The sequence below is a fragment of the Serinus canaria genome (assembly GCF_022539315.1).
Source record: "Serinus canaria isolate serCan28SL12 chromosome 7 unlocalized genomic scaffold, serCan2020 HiC_scaffold_29, whole genome shotgun sequence".
Taxonomy (NCBI): Eukaryota; Metazoa; Chordata; class Aves; order Passeriformes; family Fringillidae; genus Serinus; species Serinus canaria.
Genome location: NW_026108147.1, coordinates 582,371 through 596,742, shown reverse-complemented (window position 1 = coordinate 596,742; position 14,372 = coordinate 582,371). Strand labels below are relative to the sequence as shown.

Below are 14,372 nucleotides of genomic sequence, written 5' to 3'. Positions count from 1 at the left end.
AGTGGTGCCTGTGGGAGGGGTGTTTCCAAACCAAACACCCCAGCCAGCCCCACTCAACCTGGCCAAACCCACAGCATCCTGCCCTGTGGGACTGGGACTGGTCTCCCTGGGATACCCAGGGCCTTGCAGCCCTCCCACTGCACATAGGAAAGGGAACCACCCAAAACCCTACACTTTATGAGAACTTTTCACCCTTCACAGCCCTGCTGGGAACCAGCACTGACCTCAGGGGGCAAACAAAGCTGGGAGTGGGGGCAACCAGTTCATGTGGGAGCTACTGGCAGCCCTTGGTGTGGGAAGATGGGGAGCTCCTCTCAGACTGTGGGCTGGCCTCTGAAATGATTGTGTAGCCAGGCCTCCTTACATGACAAGAGGATGCAGGTGCTGCCGTCCTCTGACAAAGCTCAGGGCTGTGTGGGGAGTTTTTTTTAAGCAACCTTTTAGAGTTTTTGTGCTGGCTTCAATAACTCCTCCCAGCAGCAGCATTTCCCTGAGCAGAGAGGAACCAGCTCCTGGCAATTTTCTCTTAACCTCTTCAAAGAACTACAGTTAAAAAAAAAAAAAAAAAAAAAAAGGAAGAAATTTAGAAAACATACAGGATTGTAGGGTTTTTTTAAAACTAATTAATATGAGTCTTTATTAATTGCTTTGCAGGTTCTCCTTCCAAGCAAGCTGATGTTGAGTCACCGTTTCGGATTATCATGGAATCCCAGAAGAGTTTGTGTTGGAAAGGACATGACAGATCATGTTGTTCCAATTCTCTGCCATGGTCAGGGCAACCTGAGGCATTGTAAGACCCTGATGCTGTTCACCTGCTGCTGTGTTACAGTTATGGGTTTATTTTTGCAGCAAGAAGAGAGAGATTGCAGTGCCAGCAGAAAATTTCCAAGCCTAGATGGATGCTCTGTGGATTGGTGCTTTTATTAAAGAAGCCATCAGAGTCCTGGCTTGGTTTCATCCCAGCCAGGTGCAGCAGGAAAGCATCACAGCAGTCCTGGCAGTGGGACAGGAGCATGGGAACATCTGATGCGGGATATGGTGGGGATGGACCCTGAGAGTGAGCCAGCTGGAACTGGGATGCTCCCTCAGGCTGGATGGCTGGAGCTGGATGCTGCAGAGCACTCCCCAGGCCTGGAGTGGGTGAGCTGTGCTAGATGAAGCTGGGAAGGTTGGTGGAGCTTCCTGCCAGTGATGGGGGTGCAGATCTGGGGGAAGGAAGTGTGGTTGAATGAGATGAGCTGCACTAATTTTTCTTTTGTGTTGCAGGAGGCCCTTAATGTGTGGGTCTTTTCTCCTCAGCTGTTTCATGGGGTTTGTCCAACCACTTCTCTTCAACTCACTCAGGGTTGCAGGAAGGGGGTGGGAGAGCTGTGAGCCCTCGGAGATGGAGCAGTGGGAGCTGAGAGGGTGTTCCATGATCCTTGCAGCCAACGCTGAAGCTTGCTGGCATATCCCAGTCCCTTCCAGCTGTTCCTCAGGCTCTGCTGCAGCTTTGGCCTTCAGTGCTGCAGGTAAAGGGGGTGGGCAACTTTGGGGATATGCTTGGTCACAGCACATATGCTCCCCAGCCTGTTCTATAAGCATTTTAAGCAGCTAAACATTCCCTTTCCTATTTTAACTGCCTTTATTTTTGTTGGTTCATATTTTTATTTTTACTGTGCCGCAGAGTGTCGGGAATTAACCCAAGCACGGGGAACACCCTCAGGCTGCTCACGGGAACCACCTCGGGCAGGCTGCAATTGACCAGAGGGAGACTGACCAGGTGGAAACTGACCAGAGGGAGACTGACCAGAGGAAAACTGACCAGAGGGAGACTGACCAGAGGGCGATTTTCCGCAGGCCGCCCTGCACAGAGGCTGCCGCAGGACCTGCCACCATTCTGCTCCACAGCGGGGCTGTGGGGCCGGCCCGGGCAGCCGAGGAGGCGGCTCCCGAGCTCCGCCCGTGCAGGGGAGGAAGGCGAATTTCCCGGGGCGCGGTGAGGGCGCAGCCGGAAGGTCCCGCCCGGCCCAGCCCGGCCCTTTCCGTCCCGCAGCGCCATGGTGGGCAAGGCCAAGCGCCCGCGGCTGCACCGCGCCGCCCCCCGGCCCGCCCGGGACCCGCCGCCGCTCCCCGGGCCCGGGCTCGGCCCCGCCGCCGGCGGATGGAGCGCGGCGGCCGGGAAGGTACCGGGGGCGGGGACACGCGGGGCGGCGGCGGGCGGGGGCTGGCGGCGGCCGCCTCGCAGCGACTCCTCCGCCTTCCCCCTGCAGAAAGGGCCGGTCCCCGCACAGCCCCAGCCCCGCTCGGGCTGCTGTGGGTCTGTCCTGGCTGCGGGGGTGTCCGTCGGTAGCTCCGTGCCTGCCGCGGTGATGCGGCGGCTGAGAGGGTGGCACAGGCCGGGTCCCTCAGGGTGGTGGAGGCCGTGTGGAAGCCCTGGTGCTGCTGGGCAGTGGAAGGGAGCCCTGTGGAAGGCCTGGTGCTGCTGGGCAGTGGAAGTGAGCCCTGTGGAAGCCCTGGTGCTGCTGGGCAGTGGAAGGGAGCCCTGTGGAAGGCCTGGTGCTGCTGGGCAGTGGAAGTGAGCCCTGTGGAAGCCCTGGTGCTGCTGGGCAGTGGAAGGGAGCCCTGTGGAAGGCCTGGTGCTGCTGGGCAGTGGAAGGGAGCCCTGTGGAAGCCTGGTGCTGCTGGGCAGTGGAAGTGAGCCCTGTGGAAGCCCTGGTGCTGCTGGGCAGTGGAAAGAGGCTCTGCTGAAGCCCTGGTGCTGCTGGGCAGTGGAGGCCCTGTTGAAGCCCTGGTGCTGCCGGGCAGCTGCTGCTCCCCACGCTGCGCTCAGCCTGGCAGCGTGTGGCAGGGCATGGAGGGGAGGTGACAGAGGGAGCCGGGAGCTGCTCCAGCACAGCACACCATGGCAGTGCCACTATTCCAGAGCAACAGCAGCCGTGCCATGGCAGCACCGAGGTGTCCCGACAGTGACACGTGTGTCCCAGCACTGCTGCTGCTCCTGGAGTGAGTCAGGGTGCCTGGGCTGCCTTGCCATGTGTGCAGCAGTGGGGATTGTTAATCAATAAGTGTTGTGAGAGGACAGGAGCCTTGCAGTGTGTGCCTTCAATTTTAGTTTAGTGTCAATGGAGCTGTTTATACCGAATTATTTAGGATATTTTTGTTTTCCCCAGCTGTGTTTTGAATTCATGGTTCAGGTGCCGCCCCCTCACAGCAAGGACACAGCACCAGTAAATGGTTTTTATGTGCCTGAGCTTTGTTTGTGAGGAGGGAGGAATTGCCTGTGCTGAAGGCAGCTGGGTTTATACCACTCTGAAGTTACGTGTTGGTGATGGTAGATACTGTTGACTAAAGTAATAAACTCTAATCCAAACAGAGTAGCTATTGCAGATCTTAGGGAGGCATTGCATGCCTAAAGCATGAAGCTGAAGACTTGGTGAGTTTCTAGTAATTACTGAATCTGCCTAATGTCCATTGATTTAGGCTTTAATCCCCTAATCTTCTCATTTGTTGCTTATCTGTATTGTTCAGTACCTGTAATAAATCTGTCTTTTCCTAAGGATGCTGTTCCCAGGCCTCCTGGAAGTGAATGCACTTGAGTGAGGTGAGGTTGACTTGAGGCAGGAATATTTTAGGAGGAGAACAGTCCAAAATGAGACTTTTTGAAACCTCCTTCTGTGTGGAAGAGCTGAGGGGTAGGCAGGGGGGAGCAGGACTGTAGGGTGCCTTTGTGCCCTTGCCTGCTCAAGAGAGACACCTGCTCACTACCACTGTTCCCATCTGGATGGTGCTAGGTTTGATTTTTAAATTTTTTTTAAACAAGTGTTGCCTGGTAGTGTATGTACTGATTCCTGCTTTATGTTTCTTTTGCATAAGGACTGGGACTTCTCATCTTCTGGTGTATTTTCTGGGCTGAAAATTGACCCTGATACCCTAGTAAAGAAGCTTGACTTGGACTCCAGAAGCATCATTTCCTCCAGAACAGGTTTGTTGTATTTTGAATGAGTGCTGCTTTAGGTTGTGAGCAAAGACCCTGGGGACTGTATTTGCAGTGGCTTTTAGTGGCTGTCCCATGAAGCTCCGGGAGCTACAATGCAAACACAACACAAACTGTGTTCCTCTGAAGGTTTTTAGGAGAGGTTTGTTTTGGTTTGGGCTTCTGCGTGGATGTGCTTAGTGATCCCCAGGTGGGGGACTAGCTTCAGGAGTCTGTGGGATATCCTGGTGCAGCCAAAGATTGCCAGGGCTGAGAGCACAGCAGAGCCAGGGTTTTAACCTGATCTCTGGGCTTGCTCTGTGGCTGCTTTTGCCTCACCAGCAGCTAACAGCTAACTAACCAACAGCAGAGCTGGCGAGTTTAATGAGATCAAAGGCTTCACCTGGAACAGCTGTTTGGCTGTGTCAGAGCCAAAGGGCTGCAGTCCTGTAGGAAACCAGTCCCCTGCTGTGCTGGGCCTTGAGGGCTGTTGCCTGTGGTTGCCAACAAGGGAGGACACCTCTCCCCACAGTTTTTTCCTCACTTTGTAAGTGAGCAGCTGCCATTGGTAGCCCAGTACTTTGTCAGCAGGTTCTCATTGTGTGCCAGCAGTGCTTCACTCACAGCAGCCTGACTGCAGCAAATCTTCTCCTGTCCTTTACTCTTCTGAGGTTTGTGGCTTGAGGATTCCCAAGCAGGAGAATGCTCACAGGGATTATGGAAAGTGAGAGGGGGAAGAGGGAGGACACGATAGAGCCCTTTGATTTCCAGTCCCACAAAAAGGAAATGCTCTCTTTGGCTGCTCACTGTGAGATAGAGCTTTGTGTCTGAAACCTGTTTTCACTTCTAAATGTCTGCAGGGATTCAGAAAATTTCTCTGAAACCTGAATCCCAGCCCTCCACAAACTGCATATAAATGTGTAAAAAAACCCAGAAGGAACAATCTACCAGAAAGAGCCTGATAGCACAGCAAGCTGTCCTGATGCAGAAAATGCACGTGACTCCCAAATACCTTCTTTGCAAACTCAGTTAATTTATTTTCTTCATGTGGATAAGTACTACAGTGACTTTGTTTTCCTGTCCAGAGCTCTAAACAAACGAATCACGCAAGGGCAAGTGGTTGCCTGTGCTGCCTTGCCCATCAGTGACATTTGGGCACAGAATGAGGAAGTGGGGAGGTTGTGTGAGGACTCATTTGCCAGCTCTCTGCACAGAAACCTTGGCAAAACAGATTGTTCTTGAAACACTGGGCTCATTGTTGGTAACTCTCCTGAGAAAAGGACACGTATGCATCTGTGTGTGCACGTTGCCATCTCTTTAATGAAATCAGACAGCATGTTGTTGGGGGCTGGCAGCCTGCAGTGCCAGCCTTTCATTGCAGGCTACATGTCTGGGTTATAAATAGAGCCGTGCTGCTGGTCCCCGTGCAGTGCTGATGATGCAGATGTGCAGTGCCTCTCTCGGGGCTGTGTGCTGCCTTCCTGCACACAGCCCTGCTGACCCCGCTGCTCAGCGCCTTCCAGATGATCAGCTAAAAATAACTGTTCATTTGGGGGCTCCAAACTGCAATTCAACCAGGCAAAAAGGGATTTGAGTGGCTTTTTACGTCTTCCCAAGCTGCTGTGCCCTTTCTTGTTGCTGCACTCTGGGGCCATGTAGAGGTTTTTTCGTTATGGAAATCAGTTCATTATTTAATATTAATTCAGTGAACTATAACTAGGCTGTGCATACAATGGCAGAGACCACAGAGTGAGAAACGAGATTCTAGGCAGAAGTGCTTTGTCTCTGGCCTCTCTGGTCAGCTCAGAGCCTGTTCTGCAGTAAGTTCAACTTGACTCTAACCCTCCCTCCACCTCTTCCTCCCTTTCCCCCTCAGCCTAGTGCACAGGGCAGGAGGGTAGGATTCTCCTACACACTGCTATTTTAAGATTTAATAACAAGACAAAAGCATGCTTCCCTCCCACTTGCTTTTCAAGCTCTGAGAAGGTCAAGTTGGCAGACTGTAGGTGGGCTCCCTATCTCCTGTGCTTTTCACAGCTACAGAAGATTGTTTTTTTTCTGCCAAGGCTGCTGTGTGGCAGCTGGGGAAACAGGTATTTGTCCTGTGTGTGTGTATCTCTCACACTACTTAAGGTCTATTCACATTGTCCAAGATTGCTGGTATCTGTGTTTTGTGTTCAGATCTGGCCTTAATCTGTGACTCCCTTCCAAATAAAACCAAGTCTGAGGAAGATCTTGGAATTGGGTTAGATTTTAGAGGATGTCAGTTTGGAGCTCGACAGCAGTCAACGAAGCCAGTTGGATGTTGGGAAGTAGGAGGAAAAGAGAACGTGGAGAGCATTGTTGTGCTCTAAATAAACCCATGGTGTAGGCAGCTCTTTGATGCTGTGTGTGCCATCACAGGGGCTAACTAACCAACAGCAGAGCTGGTGACTTTAATGAGATCAAAGGCTTCACCTGGAACAGCTGTTTGGCTGTGTCAGAGCCAAAGGGCTGCAGTCCTGTAGGAAACCAGTCCTCTGCTGTGCTGGGCCTTGAGGGCTGTTGTCTGTGGTTGCCAACAAGAGAGGACACCTCTCTCTATGGTTTTTTCCTCATAGTTTCTCTCAATTTCTAGGTGACCGGCTTTTGCTGCTCTTTTGGCTGGGGTGGTTTTGAGGCATCAGGGAGGAACACGATGTGTAAATTGGAAAGTCCAGACATTCTAGCAGGGTTATCCCAGTAAACACATGTGCTTGTGTGTGCTGGGGATGAAAGGAGTGAGGCCCCTTTTTGTGGGAGGATAAAGTGGTGGTGTTGGTTCTTGTTGGCTGAAGGCCTGGTTTTTATGGGGATTTCTGCAGACTGTTGGTGCATCTGGTTGAGGCAGGGTGCCCTGTGGAAGGATCTGCTACTCATGGTAGTGGTGTGTTGCTTCCTTTAGGTACAAGGCTGATTCAGTGTGCTTGTGATTAGTGTGAGGTACCAGCACAGGCTGTTCTGGCATCAGTACTCCTTGTGGCAGGAGAAGGAGAGGGTGGAACTGTAATGAAAAATGTCACCAAAATGGAATTCATTGTAGGTGAGCCTTGCGTTGTGTGATATAAAAAGCCAGTGGTCTAAAAAGGAAAGTATTTTAATATATGGTAGCTCTAAGCTGTGTCGTGCTGCAAAGCAGACCTGCTGCAACTGCTTTCCCCTGCTCTGCTTCTTGTCTTTAATCATTAGCTCAGCTTAACACCAGCTTCCAGATGATTTCCACTCGTGTGTAGGTAACAGAAGCCAGTGCCATCCCTGGGAATGCTGGAGTTCAGTCCATGAGTTCCTCTGTGCTCAGGGATTGCTTCCTGTCAGTGTCCTTTACTCAGCCACTGACGTAATGTAAACCAAAGGCTTTGCTGTAATCTAATCCACGCAGGGACCTCTGTGGCTCGAGTGAGAGGATAAATCTCATTTGGGTGAGCCTCTGTAGCGTGGGAATTAAATGTTTCCTACCAAGTCAGAAATTATGGCCTGTCATATCAGGGTTGCTGCTGCTCATTTTTTCTTGTTTTCTTTAACTTTCCTTCGTCAGTGTTTGCTCCTTGAAGTAAGGGCCTTTTCAAGCTTGGCTCTGGCTGAGCAGTTGCCTGTGAATGTCTCTTTTTTTGGCATGGATGATGAACCAGTTGTGGAATGATATGAACAACTGGATTGGTAGCTTCCTGCTTCAGCTACTCCAGAAGGGAACGGTGGCAGGCTGGGTTGTTGAGAAAACAAAAGTGCAGCAACAGCACGTTCATAATAATTTGCAAAACCTGATGTAAAATCATCCTGATTTCTGAGGTTTGATTGAATATAAAGAAAGGCTTCTCATTTTACTGTGGGGGCGATGAGGCCCTGGCACAGGATGCCCAGAGAAGCTGTGGCTGCCCCATCCCTGGAACTGTTCAAGGCCAGGTTGGAGCAACCTGGGATAATGACAGATGAAAGAAGGGGTTTAAATAGATGCTCTCTGCTGGTTTCCTCCAAGCCAGGCCACTCTGTGGGTCTGAGATTCTATAGCAGGGTGTGGAGCATAGGGTGAGGTTGGTCATGAGCCTGAGCAGAGGTTGTGTTCTGAAGACCAAGACTGCCTTGGAGCATAAGAGCTGCTGTCAGTGGCACACAGGGGTGTAGAGGAGGGAAATGACTGAGCATCTGACAAAGAAAGGATTCCCTTCTCCTCCCAAAGAAATGTGGAGATAGGAGGCGATAAAATCAGACTAAGCAGGAATTCACTGACAGCTGTGAATTTCTGGGGTCTGCAGGCTGTGTACAGCCTTGCTTTGCTTCTTTCTGAGGTTTTCTGTGAGTTTCTTTTGATACCAAGCCTCTGTTTGCAGAGTCACTGACAGATCCCTTCTGGTTTGCACCTCAGCTTCTGCTCTGGAGTTCCAGATTTGCTGGGTCTATCACCTTATCTGCTTCTGCTTGGGCTCTGCACCCACTGGTCTCTGTTCTGCTTTTGTAGCCTCCAAGAGAAGCAGAAAAGCTGTGCTTGGTTGGTCCTGCCTTAGCTTCATGCAGTATGATTTACTGTCCAGTTTTGAGGGGTTTTTAAAGGGATGTTGTACCAGACTGTTACAGAGTCCCTGTAAGACCTCTCCTCTGACAGCATTGCTGTTCCTGCAGTGTCTAGACTTGTGGTTACCCCTGAATCCCTGGTGTGGAAAAATTGCAGCCATGCCTAGGCTCCCATTACTCTTGAGGAGCTCTTGACAGGATGCCAGTCTTTGTGTCTGTAGTTTGTTCCTGTCTGTTTATTGGATTTCTGCATGTTTATTGCCTTTAAATATTAAAGTTCCTCCTCTTTTGTCCTCATCCCTCATCACCTTTCCTTTGTTTTGATTTGATGTCTTGTGTTTTATTTTTTCCTACTCTTCTGGCATACTGGGGTGTTTACCATTGAAACATTAAAAAAATAAAAATACTGCTTGTTGTAAAGAATGCATCTGTTCTGAATATTAGTTCTAAACTTCTGCTGCTTTTTCTTAATGCATGCTTGGGGATTTATGAAATCAGCTCGTGTTGGTCATTCACATCCCTGGTGGGGAAAGCTATCTGAAATCTGCTTGTGTTGGTCATTCACATCTCTGGTGGGGAAATCTGCTGGATCCTCACAATTCTGCTGCTGTTGCTTTTCTTCAGCTTTTCATTCTGTGCTGGCAGTTGTCAGGCCTGCCTTGTGTTTGTTTTGTGCAGAACGCCTTCCTCAAGCTGTTCCCCACAGTAACACAGCTCAGATGGGATAGGAGGGTGTAAACGGGCTGCTCCTCACACTGGAGATGGCAGGGAGTGCCTGCAGCACCTCCAACGTGCTGCTGAGAGCTCCCTGGGAAATGCCTGTGTGCTGTGCTAGACCCAAGTGATGAGGTGTTCCTCCTCCATCTGTCTTGGTTATTAGCTGCCCGAGCTTTGGGCTGGGTGAATTTGGGGAGTGGTGAAATGATGTCCCTGGTGCTGTCAGTGATGCAGCACTGAAACCATTTTAATGCCTTTGACAATACCTGATGGGTGTGTGGGCTCTGCCCTGGAAGGAGCAGCTGTTTGAGTGGTGTTTGAGCTGGGAATTCCTGCTTTAGCTCCCCCCTCCCTCCACCCCATACCTTCTGCAATGTGCCTGTGTCCTTTGTGTCACCTGCACAGGTCCAGGACGTGTCCCAGGACCGAATGTGCAGGTCTCAGCTCAAAGGGGAACCTTCCCTGCTCAGGCTGGTGGTGCTCCTGACATTGTGTGTGAAAGTGTTTGAAACCTCCAGTAATGAAATTTGCAAGAAAGGAAAAGTTCCCAGGGAAGGGAAAATGCTGTGAGGGGATTAAACTCTTTACTCTCTTCCAGGCTCAAGGCTGGCCGCCCTGGTATATTGATAAAGTGAGAGATGGCAGTTTACCTGATCTGGGTAAATTGCTTTGGGTAGCAAATTACTGTACATTCCTTCTGCCTTGCTGTTCAGCTGAAACTTACTTGGTTTTTTGTTTTTTTTTGACTGCATCATTAGGACCTACTTTTATCTTGACAATGCCAGATCACCTTTTAAGGGCAAATTGGTGTCTGAGAGTTTTTTAACAGGCTGTTAGAAAGCTGCACAGTGTTTGGGAGGAGCTGAGATAGTGGTTTGTCATCTGGGAAGCCTCTCCAGTGAGGTCAGATGGCCTCAGTCTGCAGGACACCTCAACAACTCGCCTCAAAGCCAGGAGGTTTTTCTGTTCCTTTGGTCCAAAGGATTAAAGTCAGTGGGATCTTTCTTCAGCAGTCAGATGGAGCAAATTCTGTATCAGTGGTGAACAGCTGTGGGGTTTGGTTGAAATGCAGAACAGACCTACTGTGGTCTCTGGGAACTGTGGAGTGGGGATCCTACTGACAGCTGAAGACATTGGTGCCTTCAATAATATGTTTAAGAAAAGGTTAAAAATCCATGCTGCTTAATGTTGCTTTAACAATTTGTCTGTGCAGTGTGGTGCTGGCTGTGAGAATAGCTGTGGGAAGCTCCACTTTAATTAAAGTAAATGCAATTAATTGAGAAGCAGTAAATGAGCGTCTGAAGCTTGCACTGTTTTCAGTGCTTTTGCTTCCCTTCTGCAAATAGAGCCTTTCCATGTTGTGAGTGCCTTCTGCCAGATCACAGGAATCAGTTGTGTTAATATTTATGGAACCAATTAACTGTTTTGTTTTCTTTCCCTCCCTCTAGCTGTGGCTAAGTCTCTGTTCTTAAAATTAACATTAAAAAACCAAAAGACTCCAATTAGCTCGTGGTTGAGCACTACACAAACACAAACATTTTCCAGAGAGCCCAAACCTTCCAAAATGTTCTGCAGCCTGCTCCAGGGGAGGAGGCTGTCAGTGGGAAGAGCTTGAAATGAGTCCTAGCAGTTTGAGGGATGTGTCAGATCGCTGCAGTTTCTTATTATGGTCGGTTCCTTGGCTGTGCCTGCTGTGTAATGCTCACCAGTAGTGCTGGTGGAAGGTACGTGCCTGCCCTGGAGCAGCCTTTCCATGCTGCTGGATGGATGGAGAGAAGGATAGGGCTCAGTGAGGGATTGCAGACTTCTTTGGAGAAGCTCCTGCCATGCTGCTCTGTGGTTTTGCAGAGTTTTCTTCCAAACTTTGTGAAAGTTGGGTGCTCAAGCATGAGCTTTTTAGGTCAAGCCTGTCAGTGCCTTGTGCCACTGTAGGGCTTGCTGAATTTGGGGCCAGGGTGATCCCTTGCCTTCCTGGCCAGGAGTGGTGGGGCATGGCAGCTGCATGTCATGCCTTGTCTTGCTCTGGGTGATCACAATTCCTGGAGCTTTAAAAAGGCACTGATCTAGCCTGGTGTTCTCTTGTGAAATGAATTTAAAATGGTTGGACATCCTTACACAAAAATAGATCAGCGCTGCTTAGGAGAGTACTGCAGCTGTGGTGTTACAAAAGAGGGTTATGAACTGAAATCTTTGTCTTTGCTGTACTCATGTCAAAGCTTTAACATAATTAAGTTATAAAATTATAAATCCTCCAAAGAGAGAGGTGGAATGGCTCTGCACTGGTGCCAAAAGGGCATCCCAGCACCAGTGCCAGTAATGCAGACCTCTCGTGGGGTGGGAGAGGGATGGCTCAGCACTGCAGGAATTGAGAAAGCAAATCTGAAGAGGAGTGAGGAAGCACTTGTGGAAAGGGCAGGTTGATAGCTCTGGAAGTCAGAGCCATTTCCTTGTCACCAGCAGTGCTGTGGTGGTGTGTCAAACTGTCAAATGTCTCTCTGAAATACATGTCCTGGGAGTTTAATAAACACTGTTTAGAAAATTGGTGAAGGGTGGATGAGGTTTCCCTCTTCTGGTTGCCTCTTCTGACTTGTCTTGAAAGGTGCAGGAATAAGTGAGCTTTCTCCTTACCCTGCTGGGAAATGCCTATGTGAAAAGCTGGTTTTTAAAAAAAAAAACAAACTTCTATGCTATATAAATCACATTTCTGATTCACTGAGCTAAATCTCTGCCCTGCTAATGTGGGTCTGAGTTACAGGCTGTGTTACAGGGAGATCTCAAAAGTTCATGTCTGTCATTCAGACCTAGTGGGATCTATAGTGTTTTTCTATTCCTGTGCTAGTTATCCTTTATTCTGGTCTTTGTGAGCAATTTATGGACCAAGGTTTTCTTTATGCTTGGGTGAAAATGTATGTGTCAGCTGTTTATCCCCTTCAGCATTTTAGACTGGCACTGCTGATGCTCATATGTGGCATAACTGGTATTATCTAATTTGGGCTTAGGTTTTAATCAAGTTTTTAATCAAGAAAGAGGTTTTTGTTGTTTTTTTGTTTATTTTTTTTAAATGAAGCTTTCAGCACAGTAAATGTACATTCTCTGAGCTAAATGTGGGAAACACAGCTATGCAAGGATTCAGTGCAGTGGGTACTGGAATATTCTGGGTTGTTTGAAATGATAATTTGGACAGATTTAGATTGAACTAGCAGTGCTGGAAATGTTCCATAAGGCAAACCACAGAAAATTCTGGAGAAAATCCTGCTGTGGGAGAACAGGCTATCCAAGCAATTCTCCAAACAGGCAGGAACTGTGAGCTGGAAGGTACATCGTGACAGTGATAACCAATTCCAGTGAAAGGTGGTGTTTCAGAGAGTCCCAGGCAGGAAATTTTAGGGCAAATGGGGCACACAAACTTGTTCCCTGACCCATGTGTGCTGTGTTCTTGATTGCTTGGAGAACACACAGCAGATCAATAGATCTGTGTAAAGAATTTTGGCTTCTGTGATTGTGGGTGTTGGTGCCTGGTGTGGCTGTGCCCATCCATGTTCTGGGCTGATTTCTGTTGCATTTCCTAGCCCCATGGCTTTTTCACTTTGTTTTTCCTCATGTCTATTTTCCTCTCCAAGGTTATTTGTAAATTCAGGTCACTGAGTGTTCTTATGTAACGGGAATGGGCTTCTTTAGCATGGAGAGGACATTCCCAGCTGCAGTGGGTACAGGCTGTGTCTGTACAGGCAGCAGTTACTGCACAGTGTGGTTGGAGTTGAAATAGCCTGGTGTGCCTGTCAGCAGGGAGACATGGGAAGGTTTTTCCACACTGCAGGAATTCTGTTGTCAGGAGTCACAATTTTAGATTGCTTTGTTCAGTGACACCTCTGTATTTTGCTCAGCAAAGCCTCTGGCTATTGCTTTTGATTCATGCCAGTAATTTGTGACTGCAGGGCTGGGCTTAGGTGTGCTCCTCTGCAGCTGCAGGTGTGCTTGTTGTTTCAGTGTCTGTGCCTGAGTGGGTTTTTATTTATGGAAATAGCATGCAGATGTCTAGGTGCTGTTTATGTGGGAGTTATTACAACTTCTTAATGTATTTTCTTCCTCCAAAATAGAGGGCATTGGCCTGTTTACCTGTCTTGGGTGTAAGTGGCAGGGTTTTGGTAGCAGGACAGAAGCCAGAGCTGTCACATTCTGAGCACAGCCACGTCCAAGGAGCTGAAGTTCACCCTGTGCAGCCACAGCTGAGCCTGTCAGGCACGATGGTCCTGTCTCTGGGAAAACAGAGAATTAAGGAGGAGTAGGAATAAAGTGAGAGAGCCCTATAAAGCCCAGGGACAGGAAAGGAGGTGCTCCAGTCACCAGGACCCCAGTGGGTGAGTGTGAGGAGGAAGGAGCAGCAGAGAGTGACTGTAATGCCATTCCTGGCCCTGTGCTCAAGGGAGCTGGGAATGAAGAAGCCAGAATGAAGCTGAGAAGGGGGTGGGGTGAGGGGAAGGTGTTTCAGTGTTTGCTATTCATCATCTGATTCTACTTCAATTGGCAATACATGACATTAATTTTTCCCAAGTCAAGTCTGTTTTGCCTGATGGTAATTGCTGAGTGATCTCCCTCTTGTTTACCTCAGCCCACAAACTTCTCATCTTATTTTTTTCCCCTGTTCTTTTGAGGAGGGAGGGAGCAGCTGGGTGGGCAGCTGGCCAAGGTCAGCACACAGCATCACAGTAGCTCAGTAAAAACTGAGATGAAACTCAGTACCAGGCAGAACTTTCCCCATGGTGGTTCCTTACTGCATTTTTCAACTCAGAATGTCTTCTGAGCATTGTGCAGATGCAGAGACACCCTTGAGAACTGACTTCCTTTGCTTTCATGGAGGCACAGAGGTGTTGAAGCCAGTCCTTCTCCCTCATGTCTGTGGTACCTGTATACCTGCACAAGGCCAGGTGTGTACTTGGAAGAAGGTGCACAGGCCTTTGTGTCCTCAAGGTCAGCATTAGGAGCTGCTCCCCTCTCTCAGGTCAGGCAAGGAGAGGGAGCAGAACAGGACACACATACTCCAGTCTGAATTCAGGGAACTACAGTACAGATCTTGGGCCCGTCTGGGGGTTTCTTCTGCCTGTCTTTGCTGTGTAGGAGGTGCTGCTCCAGCTGTGTCTGCGTTGCTGACAGCGTTGTAGCACAAGAGGACGTACCT

General features: G+C 49.3%; 1 protein-coding gene across 1 annotated transcript in view; it reads left to right on the top strand.

Moving 5' to 3' along the window:
- The first annotated feature begins 2,012 nt into the window (after nt 1-2,012).
- The window catches only part of SLX9 (SLX9 ribosome biogenesis factor), a 34,994-nt gene continuing 22,634 nt past the window's right edge, over nt 2,013-14,372 (top strand). The window contains exons 1-2 of the mRNA XM_030231055.2: nt 2,013-2,165; nt 3,856-3,964. Coding sequence (XP_030086915.1) covers nt 2,040-2,165; nt 3,856-3,964 — 235 coding nt within the window. The 5' untranslated portion in view covers nt 2,013-2,039. The remainder of the gene's footprint in view (nt 2,166-3,855; nt 3,965-14,372) is intronic.